Here is a 26819-nt window from a genome sequence, read left to right as displayed (position 1 = left end):
CAGGCTGCTCCAGGCCCTGTGGCAGGGGAGCAGCCAGGGCCCGTCCCCCTGCCCAGCCCACGCTGGGCAGCCGGGCGCCAGGGAGCCCCAGGGAGGGGTGCCGGGGCTGGCCCCAGGGGCTGGCGGCTGGCCGAGGCGAGGCTGGGGCCAGCTCCCTGCGGCTCCATGGCCCTGCGCCCTGCCTGGCCGCACACGGAAGGCAGGACTTTGCTCCTGGCTGGGCTCCCAGCGTCACGGGAGGCAGAGAGGAGATGGCAGCTGCAGGCGAGTCCCCCGGCTCCCTGTACGACACCATCGTGGTGGGGGCCGGGGTCCAGGGCTCCTTCACTGCCTACCACCTGGCCAAGCAGGGCAGAGAGACCCTCCTGCTGGAGCAGGTAACGCCCTGCCCTGCGCCCAGGCCCCCTGCCTGCCACCGCTCCCCCTCAGCTCTCGTGCCCCCCACAGAGCATGGCACAGTCCCGCTGCGTCTGCTGCCCCCCCGCCCACCCGCCCTCAGCGCTGAGGAACACAGGGACACCCCAGAGCACTAGCTGCAGCCCTGCGTGCTGGGCCCCAACGCCACCCGGCTGCAGCAGGGCTGAGGGCCCCGGACACAGCTCTGCCCTAGCCCCTGGCCCCCACCTGGCCTCTGCCCTGCAGGTGGCTCCTGGCAGCTGGGATGGGCGTGGGCCCCGCTCCACAAGCCAGGGGACCCCACCCATGCAGGCCTTGGCCCAGGGCAGAACGGGCAGCCCTCCCGCCCCGCACAGCTGGCCCGAGCGGTCATGGCTGCCCTGGGGGTGCTGGGGCCTGGGCCAGGCAGGGAGCTGGCTCACCCGTGCCTGTCTTACAGTTCCCCCTGCCTCACTGCCGGGGCAGCTCCCACGGGCAGAGCCGCCTCATCCGCAGCGCCTACCCCCAGGAGCACTACGCCAGCATGGTGGCAGAGAGCTACCGCCTGTGGGAGCAGCTGGCGGCCGAGGCGGGAACCCAGCTCTACAGGTGAGGCGCTGAGGGGTCTGCTGCCCCTGAGCTCCCCTCCTCCTACAGACAGACCCACAGCCACCCCCAGTCCTGCGCCCCCACAGCCCTGCCGGTGTCCCTCAGTCCCGACCCACAGCCCCTGCCAGCCCGGCCCTGGGCCCCCTCGCACAGCCCTGCCGGTGTCCCTCAGTCCCGACCCACAGCCCCTGCCAGTCCAGCCCCGGGCCCCCCCTCGCACAGCCCTGCCGGTGTCCCTCAGTCCCGACCCACAGCCCCTGCCAGTCCAGCCCTGGGCCCCCTCACACAGCCCTGCCGGTGTCCCTCAGTCCCGACCCACAGCCCCTGCCAGTCCAGCCCCGGGCCCCCCTCGCACAGCCCTGCCGGTGTCCCCCGACCCACAGCCCCTGCCAGCCCAGCCCCGGGCCCCCCCTCGCACAGCCCTGCCGGTGTCCCTCAGTCCCGACCCACAGCCCCTGCCAGTCCAGCCCTGGGCCCCCTCACACAGCCCTGCCGGTGTCCCTCAGTCCCGACCCACAGCCCCTGCCAGTCCAGCCCCGGGCCCCCCTCGCACAGCCCTGCCGGTGTCCCCCGACCCACAGCCCCTGCCAGCCCAGCCCCGGGCCCCCCTCGCACAGCCCTGCCGGTGTCCCCCGACCCACAGCCCCTGCCAGCCCAGCCCCGGGCCCCCCTCGCACAGCCCTGCCGGTGTCCCCCAACCCACAGCCCCTGCCAGCCCAGCCCAGGCCCCCCCTCGCACAGCCCTGCCGGCGTCCCCCAACCCACAGCCCCTGCCAGCCCAGCCCCGGGCCCCCCTCGCACAGCCCTGCCAATGCCCCTCAGCCCCGACCCACAGCCCCTGCCAGCCCAGCCCTGGGCCCCCTCGCACAGCCCTGCCGGTGTCCCTCAGTCCCAACCCACAGCCCCTGCCAGCCTGGCCCTGGGCCCCCTCGCACAGCCCTGCCGGTGTCCCTCAGTCCCAACCCACAGCCCCTGCCAGCCCGGCCCTGGGCCCCCTCGCACAGCCCTGCCGGTGTCCCTCAGTCCCGACCCACAGCCCCTGCCAGTCCAGCCCCGGGCCCCCCCTCGCACAGCCCTGCCGGTGTCCCCCGACCCACAGCCCCTGCCAGTCCAGCCCCGGGCCCCCCTCGCACAGCCCTGCCGGTGTCCCCCGACCCACAGCCCCTGCCAGTCCAGCCCCGGGCCCCCCTCGCACAGCCCTGCCGGTGTCCCCCGACCCACAGCCCCTGCCAGCCCAGCCCCGGGCCCCCCTCGCACAGCCCTGCCGGTGTCCCCCAACCCACAGCCCCTGCCAGCCCAGCCCAGGCCCCCCCTCGCACAGCCCTGCCGGCGTCCCCCAACCCACAGCCCCTGCCAGCCCAGCCCCGGGCCCCCCTCGCACAGCCCTGCCAATGCCCCTCAGCCCCGACCCACAGCCCCTGCCAGCCCAGCCCTGGGCCCCCTCGCACAGCCCTGCCGGTGTCCCTCAGTCCCAACCCACAGCCCCTGCCAGCCTGGCCCTGGGCCCCCTCGCACAGCCCTGCCGGTGTCCCTCAGTCCCAACCCACAGCCCCTGCCAGCCCGGCCCTGGGCCCCCTCGCACAGCCCTGCCGGTGTCCCTCAGTCCCGACCCACAGCCCCTGCCAGTCCAGCCCCGGGCCCCCCCTCGCACAGCCCTGCCGGTGTCCCCCGACCCACAGCCCCTGCCAATCCAGCCCCGGGCCCCCCCTCGCACAGCCCTGCCGGTGTCCCCCGACCCACAGCCCCTGCCAGCCCAGCCCCGGGCCCCCCTCGCACAGCCCTGCCGGTGTCCCCCAACCCACAGCCCCTGCCAGCCCAGCCCAGGCCCCCCCTCGCACAGCCCTGCCGGCGTCCCCCAACCCACAGCCCCTGCCAGCCCAGCCCCGGGCCCCCCTCGCACAGCCCTGCCAATGCCCCTCAGCCCCGACCCACAGCCCCTGCCAGCCCAGCCCTGGGCCCCCTCGCACAGCCCTGCCGGTGTCCCTCAGTCCCAACCCACAGCCCCTGCCAGCCTGGCCCTGGGCCCCCTCGCACAGCCCTGCCGGTGTCCCTCAGTCCCAACCCACAGCCCCTGCCAGCCCGGCCCTGGGCCCCCTCGCACAGCCCTGCCGGTGTCCCTCAGTCCCGACCCACAGCCCCTGCCAGCCCAGCCCCGGGCCCCCCTCGCACAGCCCTGCCGGCGTCCCCCAACCCACAGCCCCTGCCAGCCCAGCCCCGGGCCCCCCTCGCACAGCCCTGCCAATGCCCCTCAGCCCCGACCCACAGCCCCTGCCAGCCCAGCCCTGGGCCCCCCTCGCACAGCCCTGCCAATGCCCCTCAGCCCCGACCCACAGCCCCTGCCAGCCCAGCCCGGGCCCCCCCTCGCACAGCCCTGCCGGCGTCCCCCAACCCACAGCCCCTGCCAGCCCAGCCCCGGGCCCCCCTCGCACAGCCCTGCCAATGCCCCTCAGCCCCGACCCACAGCCCCTGCCAGCCCAGCCCGGGCCCCCCCTCGCACAGCCCTGCCGGCGTCCCCCAACCCACAGCCCCTGCCAGCCCAGCCCCGGGCCCCCCTCGCACAGCCCTGCCAATGCCCCTCAGCCCCGACCCACAGCCCCTGCCAGCCCAGCCCTGGGCCCCCCTCGCACAGCCCTGCCAATGCCCCTCAGCCCCGACCCACAGCCCCTGCCAGCCCAGCCCCAGGCCCGCCTCGCACAGCCCTGCAGGTGTCCCTCAGTCCCTACCCACAGCCCCTGCCAGCCTGGCCCTGGGCCCCCCTCACACAGCTCTGCCGGTGTCCCTCAGTTGCACTGGCTGTATCTTGGCTCAGCTCCTCTTGGGGGGGCACTGGGTGACGGCTGGCTCCCCGGGCACGGGCTGCAGGGTGGCGTGCGGGTGGCTCCTGGTAATTTATGTGGCTGTACAGGACAAGCCATTAAGGAAATCAGCACATAACCAATTTGATTCCCCGTCGAGCCGGGTCAGCGCTAATGGAGCCATCAATCGCCATAGGCCAGTGCCCAGAGCAAGGGCCCTGTGGGCCGGGCTGGCTCCCAGCGCCTCCAGCCTCTCCGGGGGGACGGGCTGCAGTGCCCAGGGCCCTCCCCCACCAGTGGGACAAGGCTCAGCACCGCCCCACTGCAGACCATGGGATGCCCTTCTGCAGGTCCAGCACCCGCCCCTGCTCCCAGCTGTGCCCTGCAGGGCCCCCCGGTGCTGCCGAGAGCGACTCGGGCAGCTTCGGGCGGGTGCCACATGGCACAGGCCCAGCCCAGCCCCGCCTTTCATCGGAGAGCCGCCTGCACAGGGGCAGGCCTGCCAGCGCCCCCCGGTACCAAACATGGGCCACGTGGCCAGGGGCTGGGACACCCGGTTTCCACCTTGGCCCCGCACTGACCTGCTGGGCCCCCAGGCTAGGGACGACCCCTCTGACTCACGTCCCCGCCTGCCAGGCCCCAGCTGAGCTGAGCTGGGCTGGGCCAGGGGTGCCTCCGGAAGAAGGTTGCAGACCCCCACCCTGCCCCCCACCCCCGTGGCCAAGGCACCCTGCAAGAGCCAGGGCTGGACGCTTTGCTCCCCGGCCCGTCTCCGCAGGCAGACGGGGCTGCTCATCCTGGGGGCGGCTGACGACCCCGAGTTCCAGAGCTGCCGCCGGAGCCTGGCACAGCACCACATCCCCAGCCAGCTGTTCACGGCAGAGTCGCTGCCGAGGCACTTCTCCGGCATCCAGCCCCACGGTGGGGAGCTGGCTGTGTCCGACCTCACCGCTGGGGTCCTCTACGCAGGCAGGGCGCTCCAGGCTGTGCAGGTACCAGCCGGGCCGGGTCTCTCTCAGGGGGCCAAGGGCTTGGCACGAGGAGGCGATGCGTTCGGCCTCCCCGCAGGCCCCAGAACAGCCCAGCCCAGGCCAGGCCATGCTCCCCAGCAGCGGCTGCGCCCTGCCCCGGGTACCAGCTGGAGCTCGGCTGTAGGGCGGGCAGCCAGCTGCATGGTGCCTGGGCTGCCCAGCCCTGCATGGCTCTGCCGGCCCCGCTTGCACCCGGGGGCAGAACGGCTGGTTCCGGCTGTACCGTCTCTGCCCCAGGGCGCCCCACTCCCACAGCCTGGCTCGCCCCATCCCTGCCACCCCACCAGGAGCCCTGGGCCCCTCGCCAGCTCTGCGAGGGCAGTGGGGAGAACCTGTCTGCAGCCTCCGATACCCACACGTGGGCCTTGCTGACACCAGGGGCCCTGCCAGGGCCCTGGGCAAACCCCACCCCTCTGGCTCAATGCCCCAGCAGAGCTGAGCCGGACAGGGCCCTGGGGGGGGGCTGGCACAATGTGGGCACCTGGCCGATGGTTGCAGACCCCATGAGGGGCCCTGCAGCTTGCTCACGCCTGCTGGCTGCCCCCCTCCCCACCCCACGCTGGTGGCAGGGCCCAGCCCCACGCGATCCCCGGCCTCGGCTGAGCCAGCTCCCTCCCCAGGACGGGTTCCGGCGGTGCGGGGGAGCCCTGTGTGACGGGCAGAAGGTGACTGACATCAAGCCAGGGCCCGTGGTTACCGTGATGACCAGCAGAGGGGTGTACCAAGCCAGGAGTGTGGTGATCACAGCCGGCCCCTGGACCAATAAACTCCTGGCGCCCCTGGGTCTGCAGCTGCCGCTCCAGGTCAGTGCCGGTGCTGGCTGCAAAGAGGGCGAGGGCGGGCAGTGACCCAGCACCCGGCTGCTCCGCCAGCTCCCAGCCACCAAGGTGCCCGCCTGGCCTGGCCCACGGCTGGCTGTGTGCATGCGCAGATCCATGTCACTGTACACGCCTGGCCCCGCCTCCCTGCACACACCTGACTGGGCGCGTGCCCGGCTCTGGTCTCTGCACACACCTGCCTGGGCACGTACCCAACTCCGTGTCCCTGCACACACCTGCCTGGGCACATGCCCGGCTCAGTGTCCCTGCACACACCTGGCTGGGCACGTACCCAGCTCTGTGCCCCTGCACACACCTGGCTGGGCACGTACCCAGCTCTGTGCCCCTGCACACACCTGGCTGGGCGCATGCCCGGCTCCGTGTCCCTGCACACACCTGGCTGGGCGCATGCCCGGCTCCGTGACCCTGCACACACCTGACTGGGCACGTACCCAGCTCTGTCCCCCGGCACAGACCTGAGGGAGCTCTGCCTGCGTGGAGGGGGCAGAGAGAAGCGCATGCACGGTGGTGCGGGTGGCTGGTGCTTGGCGAGAGCTGGGCAGACATGCCTGGAGCAGCCATGACACGTGGCGGTGGGCAGGGGGCACTGCTTTAGGAGCGCAGCAGAAGGCACCAGTCAGGAGAGCTCTGCTCAGAGCCCCCTGCCCCACAGGCTGGCTGGTGCACAGACCCACTCGCTGCATGGCCAGGCACCCTGGCACTGTCCCCAGGGAGCAGAGCGGCGCTCACCCGGCTCGGAGGAGAAGGCTGACCGTGTCCCCATGCCCCCCCCAGACGCTGCGCATCAACGTGTGCTACTGGCAGGAGCAGGTCCCCGGGACGTATGGGATCCCAGAGCACTTCCCCTGCCTTCTGGCCTTCCACGCCAACCAGGCCCCCCACCTCATCTACGCGCTGCCCTCCAACGAGTACCCAGGACTGGTGAAGGTGAGCTGGGCAGTGGGGGGGGGGACCCAGCTCACGCCCCTCACACACGTGTGCCCCCATGTGAACATACACTTCCTCACACGCTGTGGGGGCAGGTTCCCGGCCTGGTGCAGCCCTGGTAGCAGGGCCCGCCCCAGGGCAGAGCTTGGGGGCCAGGGAGAGCCCAATGTCAGCCCCCCAGGCCTGGGCCAGGAAGGACCAGGCTCCCGCCTTCCTCCTCCCAGGTCTGTTACAACTACGGCAGCCCGGCAGACCCCGAGGAGCGTGACCGGCTGCCCACGGCCTCGGCAGACATCCAGATCCTCCGGGACTTTGTCAGCAAGTACCTGCCGGGCCTGGTGCCCGAGCCGGCCGTGGTGGAGCAGTGCATGTACACGGTGAGGGACAGACGGCCTAGGAACTGCAGGGCACCCCTCCCCCCAGGGCCTGCCAGCTCAAAGGGGCACCCCCTGCCCCGAGGTAGGCCCAGAACCCAGGAGTCCTGGCTCCCAGCCCACCCCACCCCGCTCGCCCCTATCCCCCCGTGTAATGTAGGAGGTTTCTCCAGGCGCTGCTGAGAGCCAGAGCAGGGCAAACTGCTTACAAGAGCCACTCGCAGCCCGGGCTGTAAGTCACCGACCCCATCACCCAGGGCACTGCCACGGCCAGCCGGTCACACCAGCAAGGCCCTCAGACCCTCCAGCATCCCTGGTGCCCCAGCCAGGCCCCTCCTGACACAGCGAGAGGTTATGAGACCAGTCGCCCCACATCCACACAGGGCTCCCCAGTGGCCAGCCCCAGGTCAGCGGGTGCCTCAGCCCTCACCCCACGAGCACGCTGGGCCCGGCCGTTGGCATCGCACGTCTCGAGGGTTATTGGCAGAGAGGCAGGAGCAGCGGGGAGATGGAGAGTGACACTGTTAGAGCGACCGCGTGACACGGTGGCCAGGGCTCGGGGCAGGCTGCAGCCCAGGTGCAACCAGCTGCTGTCGTAATAGCCCGTGGAGGACGTCCTGTGCCTGGCCAGGGCCGCGGCCCTTCCGGCTCAGCGCAGAGCAGGGATGCTCCTGCCGTGAGGAGCCGGGGCGAAGACTGAGGCCAAAACTGGGGAACCGCAGTGTCCCCTTTACATCCCGGCCCCATGGAGGGAAATTCAGCGTTCTCCCTTTGTGCAGGAGCCTCTGAGCTGCAGCCTGTCCATGGCCTTTTCAGGTGACCTGCCCTGGCCTGGCTGCTGGCCCACCCATCCACTGGCAGGTGCCCCAGAGGGGATTGGAACCAGGTGCTGCTGGGCCTGGCTAGGGCCCTTCCACAATGGGGTGCCCCCCTTCCGACTGTGCTCACCCAGAGACCGAAACTTCGCCTACAAGCCCAGCGCCAGTACTCATAACTCCACACACACACACACACACACACACACACACACACCCCCTCTCTAGGAGCAGCATAGACCGCGTCAGAGTCCCCAGCTTTCAACAGATGCGCACAAGAGCTGGTGCAGACACAGGCCCATGGTTTGCACGTTCACTATAGGAGCCAATAACATCCCAGCTGGCCCAGAGCTAGGCCCATAGCCCTGAGATCCTGGCTCCCATCCCACACCGCCCTCCTGCTAGCCCCTGCTCCCCTGCCCCGAGCTAGGCCCAGAACCCAGGAGTCCTGGCTCCCAGGCAACCTGGCCTCTGCTCAGGCAGCTGCTCCACTTCATGCCCACGTGGGGGTCACAGGCCAGGCAATGGCCCCTCAAGTCACTCAGGTGCTCCCAGGCTGTTCCACCACCCCTGCAATAGCCAGGGCACTGGTACTACACTGGCTCTGAGCCCCCCCTTTGACCCCCCCCCCACTGGCTCCTCACAGAACACCCCAGACGAGGACTTTGTTCTGGATCGGCACCCTAAGTTCAGCAACATCATCATTGGGGCTGGGTTCTCAGGTAAGCAGGGTGGGGGTAGGAAGGGGGGGCGGGGCTCAGGTAGGTGGAGTAGGCAGGATGCAGGGAGCTCAGGTAAGCGGTGGGTTGGGCAGGATGTGGGGGTGGCTCCCTAGGTAAGCCGGGGTGGGGCAGGATGTGGGTCCCAGGTAAGTGGTGCTGGGGGTCAGTGCCTGCCCCCATGCCAGAGCTGAACTGGCCATGGCCATCTAGGGGTCGGGCCAGCCCAGCTGCCCTCTCCCTGTGCCTGCTACTGCACAGCTGAGCCGCAGCCACCGGCTGGGTGTGGGGTAGAGCTGATGGGGCCAGGGCTGCTGGGCGGGTGCGGCTGAGGGGTAGGGGCAGGGATGGGCGGTGGGGCAGGGCTGCCGGAAGGGTGCAGCTGAGCCTGGGCAGTGCCCCCTCCCAGCTGCTGGGAGCCTGCACTTCTGCCCACGCAGGCCACGGGTTCAAGCTGGCACCGGTGGTGGGGAAGCTGCTGAGCCAGCTCAGTGCGGGAGAGGAGCCGTCCTACGCCCTGGAGCCCTTCCGCATCCGCCGCTTCCCAGCCCTGGAGGAGGAGGAAGCGAGAGCAGCTGCTGCCACCTGCCCCAGTGCCAGTGCTGGGCGCCCCGCAGCCTGATGCAGCTCGGCAGCTGGGCCTGGCGAGGACGGGCGCTGCGGGGGGGGGGGGGTCCCCCTCTGCCTGGGCACTGCTCCCTGCTCCGTTTGCTGCCAGCACCCCGAGAGACAGGAAACAACCCAGGGCGGCCCTCATCCCCGCCCCTGGCCGGCCAGCCACCGGCCACCCCTGGGCTGGAGGGTGCTGGGGCTCCCGGTGGCTGAACACACTCCTAGGCTGGCTCACACTGAGATCGCCCGAGCGTACCACGCTACCGCCTGTCTTGGCCCCACGTCGCGTGGGGGCCCAGCCAGCAGCAAGCCCTGGGCATGGGGCCCCTCAGCCACAGAGCCAGGAGCAATCAGAGCCCCCCATGGGCGACCGCTGGGGCCAGAGCTGCCCCACAGCCCAGCCCCTCTGAGGCTGTGGGTGGGGGGGATTTTCCTCCCCTGGTTAGGCTGCACATGGTTCCTGATGCTCTGTAACACTGCCAGGCGGGTGCCTCAGTTTCCCTAGGCAGAGCATCAGTGAGAGGAGTTCCATGTGGTGACTCCTCTCAGGTCCCCCCTGCCCCTGGTAACCCAGGCAGCCTGGTGACCCCTTCCACCCCGACACAGGCGGGAGGAGGGGCCTGTGTGAATGGGAGCTGGGCTGGGAGTGGGGCAGTCTGGGCTGGCTGGAGAGGGAGGGAGGGGACCAGGGCCCAGCTCGGGGACCCCTCTGGGCCCCTCTCCCCAGGATGGATGGTGCTGATGGCTGCTGGTCCCTGTGCTGACCCGTCTGTTCTGCGCTGTGTCCCTGTCGCCTGATAACCTCCTGTTCTCCCTGCTGGGCGAGAGTTGCCTCTGCCTGTGGGTGGGGGGCAGGGCCAGGGGACCCCCGCAGCTCTGTGACAGACCCACAGGCCCTGCTGGCCCCAGTCTGGCCCCTTGCCCAGAGAACGTGCTTGTGGGGGGCAGGATGTCCCTACAGAGCTTGGCCCTCTAAGTGTGCCAAGCTGCAGCAGGACTGGCCCCGGCCCCCTGGGGTGCAGCCCTGCAGGACGCATGAGCCACACCCCAGCTGTGCCCAGGGTTCGGGGCTGGAGCACCTAAGACGGTCTGCTCAGCACTGCGGTTTGCACCCCGCCCCGCCACCAGCTTTGCAGCCTAATGAAGGGCCCCGTGAGCCTGGGAAGATGGAGCTGTTCCAGCCGGAGATGCGCTCGCTTCGGAGGCAAGTTAAATGTTTTAATGTTAAATGTGCCGTTTTATTATCATTAGATCGCTCCCGCCTAATGACAGCGCGTTAGCGCAGCGCCAGCTCCGGCGCCGCCAGCCTGGCCAGCGTCTTGCCAAGAGAGCACGGCAGGGATGTCCCGCCAGCTGGGGCCTTGGCATCAGCTTGGGGCCAGGGGCCTGCATGGGCCCCATGTGCAGGATGCGGCCCCAGCCAGGCCCTGCACAGGGAAGCCCCTCCTGCCCCTGGCCATCTGGGGGAGGAGCTACTGGCGGTGCTGGGTGTCAGGAATCGCTCGGTGGCCCTCCCCCCCGCCCAGGCTGGTCAGTTTAGGTCCAGCTAGAGCCGCTGGCCCACCCTTCAGGGACCGAGCCGGGTGTGTGGGCCCCAGGCCCCAGGCAGCACAGCCTCTGGAGGGCTCCTGCTGCTTGGCTCTGGACTGGGCTGAGCCAGGCCGGGGTGGCGTGAAGGGGCTTAATCAGCGCAGAAGGCCCAGGAACAGCCACCACACCACACCAAGCAGCACCTGTGGGGCCACTGCCCACGGGCTGGGGCGCACGCCAGGGCTCTCGTGCACTTCTCCAGCCGTGGGCATGAGCGGGCATGCGTTGCCCAGGCACCCACACAGCCGGCTGCAGGCACGCTGCCAATCAGCTGGGGGGCCCTGAAATCCCTCCGGGGTAGGCACCCCAGTGCTCAGCTCCCAGGGAGCGCTGGCTGCTCCCCTGCGGGGCAGGCTGACTGGAGGGTGCCCAGCTGGCAGCCACCCCAGAGCCCTGGCAGTGCAGAAGCCCCACCCTGCCCATGCGCTCACACTACCAGCTGGCCGAGGGCACAGGGGGCTGGTCAGGGCCTCTGGGAGGCAGCTGGGCCTGGGCCCCAGCCCCACCACATGCCAGGCCCCATGCTGCAGAGACTACCGGGTGGGTATGCAAACGAGTGGCTCCTCCAAATTACCATAACTTTAAATAATTAACACCAGCCACCCCAGGGCTCTGGGGGCTGCTACTCATCTGCATATTTATTACTGTTTATAAATGATTCAGAGCCCTTGGAGGGGGCAGCGGGTGGGACACGCAGCCCCTCCAGGCATGCACCTCTGCCTCGGCCTGGGACTTGGAGAGGGGGCAGGCTAGGCGGATGAGGGAGCCAGGCCCCTCCCAGCCACTGTGCAGGGATGGGGGGGCGGAGCGCAGGGCAGTAGGCCTGTGAGATGGGATGGGACAGTGCTAGGTGAATCCCCAGGGTGCTGGCTTTGACCCTGGCCTGGACCACGCGGAGGCAGCCAGCTCCAGGCCCGCCTGCCAGGCTGGGAGGGATGAAGCCGTGAGCTGACAGCCGCACTAATGCGCCGTGGCAGAGGCAATCAGGGGAAGTGACAGTGGCAGCAAGTGCCCATGACAAGGGCATCTCAGGGCCCTGCCGGTGGGGGTGGGGAGCCAGCTGTGCTCCCCCGGGAGGAGGGGACGCCAGCCCTGTGCGCTGCCCTGGGGAGCACCATGCAGAGCCCGCTGGCAGGAGCGCTGCCTGCCCTGCCATGCTGGGCTGGGTGGCTGTAGCAGGAGCCTGGCTTGGGGGCCTCAGCCGCCCCCAGGGGATGTGCGGGGGAAAGCCAGGGCCAAGGCTGCGGCAAGCCCCACAGGCCCTGTCTGGCACCCCAGCCCAGGGCGCATGTCCTGGCACAGCTGAACCCTGGCCCTGGGAGCAGACCTACCCCGACCCCTAGGGATGCTGCAGCCACAAGCGGGCGGCGCTGGCGAGGGGGCAGCGAGTGCGCGAGGGCACAGGGGCCTGCCAAGCTGGCCTGGCTCATGCCCCTGGCAGAGGCGGTGGCCTGGCCGCCCCCCAGCGCTGTGTGGTGGGCTGGCACGTGCTGCTTGCGCTGGGACCATCTTCACCGAGTGATTATGCTGAGCAGCGAGCAGGTGGGTCAGCCTGCGGCGGCCGAGCATCAGCACACACCATCTGCTCCAAACGAGGCGAGATTTGTGGCCCCTCTTCTCCTGCCGCAGCTGGTGCCTGAAACACGGCAAGCCCCACTCCGCTCCCCAGGGCCAGCCGGGGCGGAGAAGGGGCAGCGAGCCCGGAGCTGGGCGGAGCTGCCGGAGCCCTGCAGGCCTGGACAGGCGCAGATGGCTGAGATGAATGGAAAGGAGAGCCCAGCCCAGAGCCTGCGCTGCACTGGGCAGGCTGGGGGACGGGCCAGAAGAGCCCTGCCAGGGCCTCTGCTGCCCGTGGCCCAGGAGTGAGGGGGCTCCACCAGCCAAACCACTGTGCCCTGGGGGTGCTCTGCAGCCCCTGGCCACGTCCAGCGTCCCACAGAGCGAAGCCACGTGAGCCGGCTCAGCCCTGCCTCTGAGCCGCACTCAAACCAGCTGTGCCACAGGGGCCAGGCTCCTGCTGCCCTCCACAGAAACGCCAGGGGGCTAACGCAAACCACGGGGGCACTGCTCTGCGGCCACCCCCACCGCAAGGAGCAGGCTGGGCAGCCAGCGTCTGCAGCCCGCAATGGCATGGCACGTCCGAGGGGGGCTGAGCTAGTGCGACCCCAGCCAGGCTCTCCCCAGGGCCTCCGGGCCAGCCCCAGGCAGCAAAGATCACCACACACGCGTGGCTGGCAGCAGCAGCAGCAGCCGCCGAGTCCTGGAGGCGGCTCGCAAGGCCCTGTCCTTGGCCAGGCCGAGGCAGTGGAGCCAGGCCGGGGGTGTTGCTGGAGAAGAGCTCTGGCCCCTCCCCTAAGGGCCACGGGCAGCCCCAGTGACTAGAAGGGGGACGGTGGAGCTCCTGCCCGAGTGTGGAAGTGAGCGTGCGACACCAGGCCACGTGTGCTCTCCAGACCCCACGTGCGCACCAGGGCCCAGGTTCTATTTTATTTCAAGGACACACAACAACACTGCGCTCGGCCCAAGTCCCAGGGGAAAGAAACAACCCCAATCAATCACCGTGCCCGAGACAGACAGACAGACAGAGACAGACACGCACCGCGTGCAAGGGCGCAGCGCCTGTGGCAGCAGTGAGTGTGCACGGCCCGGCACACGCAGACCTCTGCTGACAGCACGGTGGCACCGGGCCCTCGCCGGGGGTTTGGAAAGCAAGAGAAGAGCATCGCCTGGCCTCAGCTGACGGGGGAGCGGGGTGCTGCCAGGGCCCCTCCAGTCAGCACCAGCCACGCAGGCTGCAGGGACGTTATACAGCAGAGACAGCAGGCTGAGGAGGAAAGACCCCTGAAGACCAGCTCTTGCTGCCGGGGAGGCTGAGTGGCACCAGCCCAGGCCGGAGCAGCGCTGGAACCGGCTGGGGGGTGTGGCGGTGGCACCAGTCCCACTATCCACCATCCCGTCCGGAGGCGCCAGCTCACCGCCGCCGGGCACTGCTGGGGCTGCCGCCTCGGGGTTTGCTCTGCGGGGGTCGGAGACCAGGGCTTTAGAAGAACCTCCTCCGCCACGCAAGCACCAGCGGGTCACACGAGACAGCAGGCGGCGAGAAATGCAGCACTGCTCAGGCCGGGGGCCAGTCTGAGGGTGCCGTGGCCTGGCGCGGGCAGAGTGGTCCGGTGGCTGTGGAAACCGCGTCCCCCCGGGCAGCCTCCGGGGCTATGCTGAGGTTTTGGCGGGTTTGCTCTCCGTGTCGCTGTCACTCAGGCACCTCCCGGGGGAGCACCGGGACCGGTCCGTGCTTTCCACAGGGGCTCGCTCCTCGTCCCATCTGTCGCAGGCCAGTGGGCGGTGGGGGCCGGGGGGGCTAGACAGAGGGAACAGGGCAGTTAGGCCCCACCAGCACACGCTCCCCTGGGAGATGCACGTCAGACCCCGCTGCAGGCAGCTGCACTCCCCCTGTGGGGCGGGGTCCCTGCATCACCGGAGCCCACCCCCCACAGAGCCTCAGGGTGCGGCTGCAGGCCCTGTCTGGCACGCTGCAGAAAAGGGGGCGGTAGGGCTGAGGCGGTTGTATGGCCTGGGCCCTGGTGGGCAGGCTCTGCAGAAGCCAGCTGCTGAGCCTCTGACCTGGGAGCGGGGCGCTCAGGGAAGCCCCACAGGCTCTCCCCAGCCCAGAACCTAAAGGCCCCGGACGCAGGTCTCCTAACGCCAGCTTGGGGGAGCTAAGGCTCTTCTGGGGCTGCTCGGGCTGGCTCCAGCTGCCTGCCCCAGTGCTCGCCCCTCTGGTCTGCTGCAAGGGAGGGCCTGGGCAGTGTCCTGCCAGCCCCACTCAGCGCTCAGTGCCGGGCGCTCTCGTGGCCGGCCATGCTCCCCGCCAGAGTTGTGCTCCATGATGCAGCTGCTGGCCCCAGGCCCTGCAGCCAGCTAGCTGAGCAGGACTGAGGGGTGGGGACAGCGTTCTCCTAAGCTGAGCGCCTGGGCGGCACCTGGGAGATTCAGGTACCACCCAGCTGATGAGCAGCACCCCCAGACCCACACCGCCTGCAGCCAGTGTTCCTCTGGTGCTGCACAGCCCACATCCCTCACTGCACATAACCAAAGCTCTTCCACCCAGGGATGGAGACAATGCGAGGGACCCCCGGGCTGGGCCAGGCCTGGCACCACTCCCCATCTTCTGTAGGACAAAGCCACCAGTACAGCCTGCTCCTGCCTCAAGGGGAGGGGCAGGCTGTGCTCTAGCAACCCAGGAGCAGGCTCTTGGGGCAGGGGGGAGGGGATTGGTCTTTGCCTCAGTTTCCCTGTTGCAGCTGGGGTGCCAGCCACCGTGAGGCGTAACTACATCTGAAAAGCGCTTTAGATAGCAGATCACAGGGGCTCCAGGAAGAGGGAGCATTACCACAGCGTATCATATATGTACTCAACACAACAAACCTCAGGAACAGGCAGTACGGCCATCGCACACCCCTGCCACAAGGCAGCCCAGCACTCTATGGAGACAAGAGCTAGTAGCCCAAGGATCTCTCACCCAGTACTCAACACAGGGCACTGGTACCACCCTGACCCTGCTCCACAGCAGGTGCCCATTTTATGGACTGGAAAACGGGGAGACAGGAGGAAACGGACATTCATCCAAGAGCTTTAAAAGAGCTGGCTGAGGTGCTGGCAGGAGATTGGATTTTCATTAAATCCTTGAGCACTGGGGAAGTTTCCAGAAGATGGAAAAAAACAAGTGTGCCAATTTTAAAGACAGTAAATGGGATGACCAGAGTCATTATAGGCCTGTCAACCTGACATCGATCCCAGGCAAGGTAATGGAGCGGCTGACCTAGGAACTTGGTTAATGAAGGATTAAAGGCGGGTAATATAGCTAATGATATGGCAAATAGGCCTGCTCAAATTAACTGGCTGTTTCTTTTTAACAAGAGCACAAGTATGGCTGATCACCATACAAGCGCTGACATCATATGCTTAGATTCTCTCAGGTGTCTGATTCAGCACCACAGTACAGTTAGACCGAAAACTAGAAAGCCAGACAACGAAGATGGCTTAGGAGCTGGCCACCCCGACAGGCCTCCCAACACCCCTGGAAAGGAGGGGGATCACCCCTGAATGGGGGAGTTTCTAGTGGAGTTGGTTCTTGCCCTGCGCTAATGAACAGGAAACCAGCTCCACCCTGATGAAGTCTGCAGAGGACACCCAGCCTAGGGAGGGTACATGGGGACATGTCACTGATTCAGAGGGAGGTGGGACCACTTGGCAAGTGGGGGGCACACAGACAAGGTGCTTCACGATGGCAAAATGTAAACCCAGCACCTTGCAGCAAGCTGGGTCAGCGACCTGTCCGAGGTGGAGCGCCAAAAGGTGACTTCCTGCACGGCCCGAGGGCCAGTGATGCTTGTTCAGTCACTCATAGTCCTGCTTCCACCCACTTCATTAATACATAAGTGAAGATGCATGGCTGTACCACCGAGGTGGTGGTTGGCAGCACTGGCTGCTCTTTCATTAACCCACAGGGCCTGGCTTTGAGCAGGCTCCCGGCTGCATGAAGGAGGAGGGACGGGGCTGAGCTCCCGCCTCACATGCTGGTGCAACTGGCTTGTGCACACTCTTGGCATGTGTGCCGGGGGTTGCTGCCCCTGAAGTACAGGCTGCGGCTCCCACTGTGGGAAGCTGGGACTCAGACGGACTTTGGAGTTGTGACGGAGAGTTTGCTGAACATGAGCCCCCAGTGCGACGCTGTGGCCACGACAGCTAATCCCACCCTTGGATGTATGAGCAGGAGGCTCTCAGGTTGGAGCAGCGAGGTCCTTTCACCTCTGTGAGGCCACCGCTGCTATCCAGGTCAGACCAGGACACAGGGCTTCCTTCTGGCCTTCGGCCTCACAAAGTGCCTGAGAACACAGCAGGTCAGCAGCCGGCATTCCTGGCCCCCAGGCCAACACTCCCCTGGGCCTCCCGCAGGAAAGGCAGGCCCCACGGAATGCCGTGGCCAGGGGGAGACTTCCCACGCCTGGTGTTCCCAAAAGCTGGCTGTGTGCATGCGGGTTTGGTAAGAAGCGTGGTCGGCTGCAGAGAACAGAGCTGTGCACTGAACCGGAGGCTGGTCCCCCTGGGCCCCCCCTGCCCCAGCAGGCTCTCTTTACGAGGCCTCGTCAGTCTGCGCTATGGTTATTCAAACTGCTGGAGTGATTTATTCTCCCTGGAGTGAGCGGAGCTAACCCGTGTAATCCGCAACAAATCCCGGGGTTGCTGAATTACATCCCTGGCTGTCCCTGGCGGGGCTGAGAGAAGATGGGGAAATTGCAGAATTCGCTCGTTGTGGGAAGTTTGGTGCCAGTTCCTTCCCCAGGAAAAGACGCTGCAAAGGAGAAAATTCACCGTGTGCTCGTGGGCCCTTAGCTGTCATGTGGCACCATCCCCCTTTCCCGACTGGATGGCCGTTACTAAGCAACAGCGCATGTTTTAAAAGGGGCTCTGCCTTCAGCGAATACTCACACTTGAAACGTGCTTCACGTGAGCATCCGCGCTAGAGAATTCGCCTGCTCCCGGCCCGGGGGCGAGACCCACGTGGGCCGAGCGCACTGACCAATCAGGAATCGGATTCGATTCACACCTTCAGACACGTCCCCAGGCTCCGGGACTCCAGGTCAGCCACCGACACCAGGTGACCTTGGGAGAGCGGCACTTACCAGCGGGCTCCGTTCATACCTAGGGCAGCTCACCTCCTCTGGCAGCCACACCCACCCCACCAGCCTGCCCCTTACGCCCCCGAGCCGACCCCTGCAATGCCAGCCTGGGCCAGACAAGAGCGACAGCCAGCTCCACCTCTGCTCCTGCGGTGCACGTTACAATCAAGTGCGACAGCCCAGCTGCCGGGGCCGTTCCCGCCATCGACGGCTGCCAGAGAACTGTTTCGAACACACCGCTCCTTCGCCGATACTTCTCCCATTCCCGGCCGTCAAACAATCCGATACACGAGTCCCTGCGAGGGAAGAGCCTGGCCTGGACTGCAGGGGGTTTCCTTCCCCAGGCTGCTGTGCCCAAGCCCAGACTCTCCCACAGACCCCTGACCTGGGGAAAACAGCCCCCCAGGCTCGGGGGTCCGTCTGGAGCAGAGGGGGATGGCACCTCAGCCCAGGCGGGTCTCCCCCGGCTGCCGGCTTAGCGGCTACCATACATGCCCCAACACGCTACTCCGTGCTGCAGCATCTCCGGCAGCCTGGCCTGGGAATTCACACAACAAATCCCTGACAAACGCCTGAGCCGGGAGGGATCCTCCTGCCGCCTGCTTGACTGCCCGCCTCTGCAGCAGCTGCCAGTAGAGACCAGGCAGTGCTGGGGTTCTGGGGCCAGGGATGCCCACCTGCTACAAACAGGCCACGTGCCACCAACTCCTCTTCCCTGGCCGCTGCCAGCTGGTGGAGGGGAATTACCCCCACAGCTTAGCTGGGCTGCTGCGAGTGACAGAGGCTGGGAGCCAGTCTGTGGCACTGCCCAGCCAGCCAGCAACTGCATGGTGCCCATGTGATACCCATGGCCCAAGGGGGCTGGGAACCAGCGCACAGAGCCCCTGCCCTTACAGAGCTGAGCTGTCAGGAGGGAGCTCTGCTTGTCTCCGGCTCAGCTGCAGCGTGTTCTGCATTGCACAGGGAGGGCTCTGAACCAGCACCCTGAACCCTGACCTGGGGGAAGCCCCCTCAGTGACAGGCCCCCGGTCTTCAACCGCGCAGCGCAGGACACTACACAGCATGGTCAGCCCGGCAACTGGCGGGAACCACAGGGCCTGTGCCCAGGAGGCCTCAGCTGGGACCAGCCTGGGTGCTGTTGGCTCGGAGCTAACACACCCACGAGCTCCAGCCCCAGAGAGGCAGTCAGCGTGCTAATGGCTTCTGGCAGCCGGCAGAGAGCGAGCAAGAGGGCAGGGCATGAAGACGGCACCCGAGGGTTTCCAGGGCTTTTGACATTGGGCCCGAGAAGGCAGAGATTCTGCAGTGGTGGGCGTGGGACCTGTTCACAGCATGGCAGGTCTACGCCAGCAGCACACACTCTTTGTTAGAGCCTTTTAAAATACAGCCTGACGCTTGTCTTCCCTGCAGTAACTAATCCCCGCTCGGAAGGGGGCGGGGACCCTGCAACACACTGTGACCCATTAATTTCAGGAGAAATAAATACAGCCGCATACGTAGCAGGTTCTGAAAGGCCGGGAGGGATTAGAGCGTCTCAGTGTCCTGCGCGCGCCAGCTGCTAATCCCTGGAAGGGATACGCTGGCAGAAAAAAGCCACCTGCTTCGACAAAGCCGGCGCTCTGCTCCTGCAGCCTGGGCCTGGGCTGCTTTGGCACGGGGAAGCCAGGCCGGCCTCACGCTGCAGCAGTTGGAATCACCGTCATGACCAGCAGCTTTCCAAAGCGCCAGCACCGGCCAAGTGCCACAGCAGCAATGCGGCCTCCGCTGGGCCCACGCAGCTTCGCTGCGCCAGAGGGGGCTGAGCCGCCAATGGCAGAGAGGGGCATCGGCCAGGCCCAGCAATTTGGAAACCAAGCTGAGCCCACAGGGCTCTGGCAGAATTCTCCTGTGGCCACCGGCACAGCTCTCCCCGGCAGTGCCGGGGCTGGGGAGTAGGGCCCCCTGCCCCGGCCTGCGCGAGCCCATTGGCAGCCTCACAGCAGGAGGCTCTCCCCGAGCGGTGCTGGCGCAGGGCAGGGCAGTGAGCGAAGAGGTGTCCCCGAGGCAGGGCCGTGCTGCGGGTAGGAGGGGTGAGGGTTAGGGGCGGGGGGCACTGGAGTTAGTGGCACACGGCATGCGGCACGGCACAGCACTCAGCACCTACTGCCTTAGTCGCTCTCGGGCCGGTAGAGGTACTTCATCATCAGGCTGTCCACCTGCTTCTTCCGCTTCTTCTCCTCCTTCCGCTGGCGCCGGCTCGACTCCCCCATGCCCTCCCCGTCGGAGGCCAGGCCCTGCTGCCTGGGGCCCTTCTTCACGCTGGAGCTGCTGTGCTGGGAGGCCGAGGAGGAGGAGGAGGAGGAGGACTCCGACTCCGACTTCTGCTTTTTCTTCTTCTTCTTGGACTTCCTGGTGCTCTTCCGCGTCCGCTCCTCCTGCGAGGAGCCGGCGTCTGAGCTGCTGCTGCTGCGGTGGCGGTGCCGGTGCCGGCGACGGCTCCTGCTGCGGTGTGGCTGGGAGCAGTCCAAGGCGGAGGCGGAGCGGCGCAGGCTGCTGAAGGAGAGCTCCGAGCTTGCCGGTGGTATGGCACTGCGCACGCTGCGCTTGTCCTCCTCCTCCTCCGAGTCAGCCTCCACGCTGGAGCGCTTGAACTGGACGGGTTTGTAGCTCAGCACCTCATTGATGGCGGCCTCCAGGTCGGGGTCCAGGTAGGAACGGTGGCTGACGGGCCTGATGTCGGAGCCCTCTGGCCGCCCCTCGTTGGAGGCGGAGGTCCGGGGCCGAGGAGGCACTGAGAAGCTGCGCCCCAGTGAGGGCTGGCTGTACAAGGAGTGGGCCTCGCTCAGAGCCACGCTGGACACCTCCTCCAAGTCCTCCAGATGGCTCCTGCTCAGGGAGAGCCTGGAGTCGGCCCGGCTGCCCAGGGAGAAGGGCTCCAGGCCCAGCGGGGGGCTGAGGGCCCTGGGGACGCCAGCCAGCGGCTTGCTGACCTGGGAGGTGCTGCGCCGTAAGCTACCCGGGCTGGACAGCGCGAAGCTCAGGGTGGACCTGGCGTCGGCCTCGTGGGCCTCCAGCCCCCGCCAGGAGGAGGTAGCTCGGCTGGCTGGGGCGGATAGGGTGGAGGCCTTGTCAAAGTCGGCCGTGCTGAGGGACCACCTCTTCTCCAGCCCCTGCCGGGCTCTGCTGCTGGCCTCCGAGAAGGCCTGGGAGATGACAGAGCCCCTGTCATCAGGGTCCTCGCCACCTGGGGGCTTCTTCCATGCGCTGACGGAGCTGGCGTCCTCCTGGCCACTGGCCCCCGAGCTGCGCTTGGCCTTGCGGGAAGGCCGCTCTGGGGAGGCCGGCCGCTCGCTCAAGGTGGAGAACAGTCTCCCCTCATCCCCTTGGCCGCCAATGGAGTCCTTCAGGGCAGCCCGTTTCCGGTAGCTCAGGGAGCTCATGACAGAGAGCGGCCTCTCCTCGAACTCCTGGGGCTCCCTGCCTTCCTTGCCCAGGGCCGGCCTGAGGAGCACCACCACCGGGCGGCAGGGAGGGAGGGAGAAAGGAGAGAGCGCGTGAGACGGGGAGGGAGGGAGACAGGGAGGCAGCGGAGCAAACCCAGCTAAATAATTTGCGTTGGTGGCAAATAGCTTCCCAGGAAATGTCATGCAAATGAGGGTATTGTTCTATCCCATCGCTTTTATTCCCCGTTAAAGCGTTTCATTCAATTATTTCATTGTCAGCTACCTGGAGCCGCTGCCTTTGACTGCCAGCTTGCACGGTGGTGGAATTATCTCCAGCACCAAGCGCACCACAGCTGTGCCGCTGACTGAATTAAACCAATTAAGAGAAAGAGCCCTGGCCTGGCCCGCGGGAGCAGGGAGCCCTGGGACTCCCGGAGCCGGAGCAGGAAACTGCTTTTAGGCCAAACCAATCTGTACTTGGCAGGCAGCCATCCCAGGAGGAGCCGCCCCCGTAAAAGCCCCGGGAAAGCCTGTGCCCACCCGCTGAGCAGCGGGGGCCGGAGGCCTGGTCACAGCTCCACGCTGCCGGCTCCGATGTCAGTGGTACCTTCAGCTTGATGCTCTGAGATGCCATGAGCTTAGTCGTCATGGCAACAGGAGCTCTACCCCGAGACCCACATCTGCTCCCTGGGGGTCCCGGCTCTGGGCCTCTGGGGGTACGAAGCAGGGAAACGGGTATTTTACTGTTCAGCCCACCTGGCCAGCAGGGAGGGCAGTCTGTGCTGGGGTGCCCACCTGAGGAGGGGCTGGGCTGAGCCCCATGGAACCCTGCAGCCCCAGTGCCAGGCTCTGGCCCTCCCGCCAGAGTGAGGGTGCCCAGCCCTTTGGGCGGGGCCGGGGGGCGCTGCAAAGCTGTGGGTCACGAGGAGGGAGGCAGGACCCCACCCACCTGCTCTGGGGAGAGGTGGTGGCAAGTGGCTGCTCGCCGGGGGCCGCTGCCCACACTGACCTGGAGCTCTTCAAGCTGCCGTCGTCGGAGGCGGCTTTGGAGGAGCCTTTGTTCCTGGAGAGCCACGATTTCACTCCGTCCACCCGCTCCTCCAGCTCCGAGTCAGCGTCGGAGTCGCCCTCGCTGCAGGGAGAGAGCCGGGTGGCAGCTCAGCACCTGAGGCAGGGCAGGGCAGCTGAGCCCCCGGCAGCTTCGCACTCCTGCCACAGTGCACCCAGGGAAGGGCGTGTCCCCCAGCCAGCCCATGCACCACAACTGGGGCTCAGCATTGTGGAGTCTGCCCAAGTCCCGTCCCACTGCCCCGCGAACCCCCGCCCTGCAGCCCTCCACGCCCTGGCCTCCTGTCTCAGCCCTGGGCTCCCCACCCCAGGCCCCGAGAGGGGCTGGGGAAGCGTGGAGCGAGTCACTCCTGTCTCAGCCCGGCTCCCACATGCCCCGCTTGCTGCGAGCAGGGAGAGGCAGCCGTGCCCCACAGCCACGCTCCGGGCAGGGCTACTTCCAGCGACTCGCTGGGACTGTGGCCCAGCGGTGCACCACAGCCAGCCAGCACCAGGGCCTGCAGGGAGTCACGCGGGGACCGTCCCTTTCTACTACACCGCAGCAGCAGTGAGCGCAGCTGGGCTGGGGGCTCCACATTCACCTCCCCCGCAGCCAGCCACAGCACTTCTGCACGGGGACGGGAGGGATGGGGCGCCTTACCGAGTCCTGGTGTCAGAGTGCCAGCGGGCTGCGGGCCTGCCTGGCCCACACGAGAATCACACCCGCCACAGCAGCACCGGGCCCACTGCTCATGGGGCGGTGCAGAGCCGGCCTGGGGCAAGAGAGGGACGAACAGCCCCCAGGGTCCCTGGCCCCCACCCACAAGCACGTGCAGCCCCTGCCAGCCTCAGTGCTGTGCCAGACGCTCTGTCGGCACGGTTCAGTGCTCAGGGCCTGGCACAGGGCAGCTGGCCTGGGGCACCACTGCGCTCTGCAACCCAAGGCGCCAGTGTTCCGCCTGGTGGCATTGGCACCGCTGAGCAGCGCACCGTGCCCGGAAAGCTGCTCCACCCCAGCAGGCTCCCCAGGGCAAGCCCCTGCCACTCCCGCCCGGGGACTCAGGCTCAGCGCGCGGGTACCTGGCCGGGAGGGAGAGCGGCGTGGCCAGGCCCAGGAGATGCCTGCGCCCTGAGCAGTTGCAGCCGTGCGCTCACTCAGACAGGAGCAATGCAGAGGGCTCGTGTTACTTTCATCTCAGGGCACCTCTACTATGAACCGGCTGCCTCCTTCCATTGATCAGAGGCCTGGGCTCAGCGCCAGCAGCCCCTCTCCCGGAAGACAGGCACCGGAAGGGAGCAACTCTTCCTGGGTGGGCGGGCGGGCGCCAGGCCTACGAGGCGGAGGAGAGGCCAGGCTGTGCCCGTCCCCCTGGTCTCTGCTCCAGAGACACCAGGGAGCAAGAGAGAGAGCTGGGGGGCGGGGGCTGCTGGGCTGACACAGAGGGGCACCAGCCGAGCTACTGGAGGGGAGCCCCATGCTGGGGTGGCTGCAGACTGCGTGGTGCTGGGTGTACACACACGCGCGTCCAGGCTGCAATAAGGGACGAAGGGACACAGCTGATCCTTCGCTGCCACCTGGGGCCTCTGCTGGACCCACTGGTTCTTCATGCCCCAGCCCAGCTGCCCCGCGCACCGCTCCAGCCCCTGCTGCAACCCGCAGCCCTGAGCAAACCAGGGACACCTCAGCTGGGGCCTCCTCTGCTGGAGCAGGCGGCAAGGGCCAGTCGGCTGGGCAAGCCCAGTCTGGGCACAGCAGGGCCGGGCAGGGGGTGTGCTCTGCAGCCAGCTGCCCCCGGGGCTCCGCTGAGCACAGCTTGCAGGCAGGCTGGGACACCACGTATTAGCGGAGAAAGCTCTTGCTCCAGCCATCCCCCCCGAGGCTCTGCTGGGCCAGGGGATGCGCTGCCCCGGCTGGGCAGGCGCCTCTGCAGAACTACGCTCCCGGAGGGGTCAGCAGGGCAGGGAGAGAGAGGCGGCTGCCCCGGGCGTGAGCGACACACTGCATGGGCAGAGGGTGGGCAGGGAAAGAAGCGGGCATGTCCCTAGGCCTCACCAAGTGCAGATTTACAGCCTGGGAGAGTGGAGCTGCTGTCTGTCTGGGCAGAGTGGAGCTCAGCAGCCCCAGCGGAAATGGCTGGGGCAGGCCGGGTGCCCAAGCGTGACGGGCAGATTTACTGCGTCCGCGAGCCGCCTGAGTCACACCCCCCATAAAGAAGGCCCAGTCTGGCTTAAAGCAGCTAATTTATAACCGGCGCTCATAACCCTATTGATTGCCGTTAGCCAGGAGGGGCTGCGGGCTTGGCAAAGCCTCTCTCCCCTTGCAAAGCGTTCGGTATAAATCTCTGTTAATATGGAGCTGTTTACTGCTCTCATTAGGGCTCCAGCAATAACAACTGTATCGCTAAGTAAATCGAAGCGCGAGGTTTTCCTCCCACCTCACTCCGCTCAATAGCTCTGCCCCCGCTTCCCCCCCAGCCGGCTGCTAAAGGGAGGGAGCACCCAAGCAAGTGGTTAGAACTGGTTGTGTGCCTGGGAACAGACACACAACGGGATCTTAAAGGAGCATTTTCCCCCCAGCCTGAGGGCCCCTCTCTCTCTGTGTGTGGGGGGAGACGTGCAGGTGCAATGCTGGGGAGGGGCTATTGAAGATCCCAGCAGGAGTTCGAGGCAACGGACTACCCTCGATCCTGCAAGCGTCTCCCTCCTCTGCAACCGAGCGCAGGCAACGCCGTGTTGCTCTCCTTAAAACAATGAGCCCCACAAACCAGCTCTGGGGGCAGCCGAGGTTTTAAACTGTCGGAATTAAACTCGATGTCAAACACAATCTATGTCCAGCCAGATGTGCCATTAGTTAACTGGGGCCCAAATCACAAGGGAACAAACAAACGGAGCCCGAGCAGCGGAGGATATTAATTGTGTGTGACAAGGGGGCTCCAGTGGCCTTCTATCACTGTTACACACTATTACCTTTATCATTAGCGGTTACAGACCCTTCCACTGCCAAGAGCCCCTCCTGGTCGGGAAAGAGACCTCACTGCCAGCTGTGCCCAGAGGTGGCCAACACCTGGAGTCGCAGGAAGCCCACAGCCATAGCATGGGCAATAGAGGAAGGGCCCCGAGGCCCTTACACCAGGCAGGGCAGCAGCTGAAGTGCCCAGAGCTCTGCCATCCCAGCGGCTGTCCCCCTACACACAGAGCCTGGGGAGGGGGTCGAGGACAGACCAGACGTTCCCAAAGCACCAGCCATGACCACTGCACCTGGGCACTGTGGCTGGGCTGCCAGGGAATCCCTCGCTTTTGCCCCCACACGACAGCCGCCCGATCAGCTTTAAACACCCGCTGAAGCGCTCTCACCCCGCGGGCATGGCGCCTGACACCACCAGCCAGCAGCCGCTCGCCAGGCCTGGACCAGCTCCGGAGAGGGCAGATGGCAAAGAGGGCAGCTTCTCTCCCTGTCGCCGGGGAGGGGCACTTGCCCCACAGGGCCGAGCCATCGGCTCACCCTGGCTCCCCAGCCGTCCAGTTGAGACTGATTTCCTCAGCTGCGGGAGACGCTGGCAGGACTCCGCCAGGAGAGGCGCAGCCTGTCACTTCTGCCGGCAGCGTGACCTGCGGCCCCCCAGCCTGAGAACAGCTGCCACAGGCCCTGCGGCCCCGCAGACTGCCGCTCCCACCGCCCGCCCGGCCCCGGCTGCAGGGCTGGTCACTCCTGCCACCATGGGCCCCAGCCCGGGGCAGCTGCCACGCAGCCGGCAGGTGCTTGTTAGCAGATTAGGGCTTGTGCACATGCAGGGCCACGCTGGGGCGACATGCAGGGCCCACAGCGGCGCCCTTGGGCATGCTCAGGTTAGGAACTCGGGTTATTTATTGGAGAGAAGAGGAGAGTTCGGAGCCTCACAGTTTATTCTTTCTTTTCTGATACTTTGTCACCACGTCCTGCAGACTGAGAACGGGAGGGGCAGGGGACAGAGGGAAGAAATGAGCCAAACCAGAACCAAAGCCCACCCAGAAAAACCAGGGCAAAGGGAAGAGAGGGCGGTGCTCACGCACAGCCGTCGGGGCGGGGCGGGCGGATGGAAGCTCCTGGCCCGGACAGTGGCACGCCCTGCCCAAAGGTGCAGGTTGCCCTGCAGCAGGGCTAGGACCAGTGCCGCTCACTGGGGCGTCTGGTGGCACAGCCGGCCCCGGGTGCGTGCGGTGAAGCAGGGCTCAGCTGGGTCCGGGTCAGGGGAAGCCACAGCTCTCCGTGTGCAGCCCAGCGTCATTACGCTCATTCAGCGGCTGGGGAAACCGAGGCACGGGGGAGCAAGGACCTGCCCAGGGGCTAGTGGCCAAGCTGGGAACAGAAAGCAGATCCCACTAGCCCACCCCGCCTCCCAGCACTGTCTGCTGGGCAAGTGGCTACGTGAGGGGCAGACAGGCAGCGCCTGGCTGGGTTGGTATCCCAGCGCCGGGGGAGCACTGGTCAGCCAGTGCACAAGGCGCCCTGCTGCCTGACGCGGAGGCGAGCGGGAGGGAGGCTGCAAGGAAGGGCCCCGGGCGCCCGGCCGCTCACCTGTCGATGAGCTCCTCGTTGTCGTCACTCTCCATCTCGTCCTCGATGGCGGCCTGCAGGTCCCCGATGCGCTTGAAGGCCAGCTTCAGGTCCGACTGCAGGCTCTGGTTGGCGGCCTCCAGGCTCTGCAAGTCCATCTCCTGGGGGAACGCAAACCCGGCGAGCCTCGTCTCAGCCCCCTGCCGGGGGGTGGGGGCAGCTCCAGCCTGGAGCCACCACGCCCAGGGCAGCCCTGGCTGCAGCAACATGCTGCACCCCCTGTCCACAGGCAGGCGGGGACCTGCAGGCTGCCCAGCTCACCTCGGGGGTTGGATGGGACCTGGGGCAGTTACACCCCGGGCAGGTTTGTCCCTTCGGCCCCCCCCAGGGCAGTTACACCCCGGGCAGGTTTGTCCCTTCGGCCCCCCCCCGGGGCAGTTACACCCCCGG

The 26819-nt window shown here is 67.1% G+C and overlaps 2 protein-coding genes across 19 annotated transcripts in view; one reads left to right on the top strand and one right to left on the bottom strand.

Annotated features, from left to right (window-relative positions):
• Positions 1-251: 251 nt before the first annotated feature.
• Positions 252-11078, top strand: PIPOX (pipecolic acid and sarcosine oxidase). Of its 3 annotated transcripts, XM_075013675.1 has the most exons (8): positions 252-377; positions 836-984; positions 4558-4771; positions 5431-5613; positions 6424-6576; positions 6801-6953; positions 8412-8487; positions 8925-11078. In XM_075013675.1, the coding sequence occupies exons 1-8, from the start codon at positions 252-254 to the stop codon at positions 9104-9106; spliced, it is 1236 nt and encodes a 411-aa protein (XP_074869776.1). In that variant the 3' UTR covers positions 9107-11078. The 3 variants fall into 3 exon arrangements, with proteins under 3 accessions (XP_074869776.1, XP_074869775.1, XP_074869777.1); XM_075013674.1 differs by lacking the exon at positions 252-377 and having other exon boundaries at positions 597-984; positions 4562-4771; XM_075013676.1 differs by lacking the exons at positions 252-377; positions 6801-6953 and having other exon boundaries at positions 597-984; positions 4562-4771.
• Positions 11079-13123: 2045 nt separating this feature from the next.
• MYO18A (myosin XVIIIA) overlaps positions 13124-26819 on the bottom strand; it is a 106482-nt gene continuing 92786 nt past the window's right edge. For 10 of the 16 annotated variants that reach the window (XM_075013397.1, XM_075013401.1, XM_075013402.1 and 7 more), the window contains 5 exons: positions 26391-26530; positions 25734-25778; positions 21738-21920; positions 19510-20846; positions 13905-14044 (listed from right to left, as the gene is read on the bottom strand). In XM_075013397.1, the coding sequence (XP_074869498.1) occupies positions 19514-20846; positions 21738-21920; positions 25734-25778; positions 26391-26530 (1701 nt within the window). In that variant the 3' untranslated portion in view covers positions 13905-14044; positions 19510-19513. Of the gene's footprint in view, positions 14045-19505; positions 20847-21737; positions 21921-25733; positions 25779-26390; positions 26531-26819 lie in introns of all 16 variants that reach the window. The other 6 variants (XM_075013400.1, XM_075013398.1, XM_075013408.1 and 3 more) reach the window with 6 other exon arrangements.

This window comes from Carettochelys insculpta, chromosome 19, assembly GCF_033958435.1.
Source record: "Carettochelys insculpta isolate YL-2023 chromosome 19, ASM3395843v1, whole genome shotgun sequence".
Taxonomy (NCBI): Eukaryota; Metazoa; Chordata; order Testudines; family Carettochelyidae; genus Carettochelys; species Carettochelys insculpta.
This window is presented reverse-complemented; position numbering and strand designations above follow the sequence as displayed.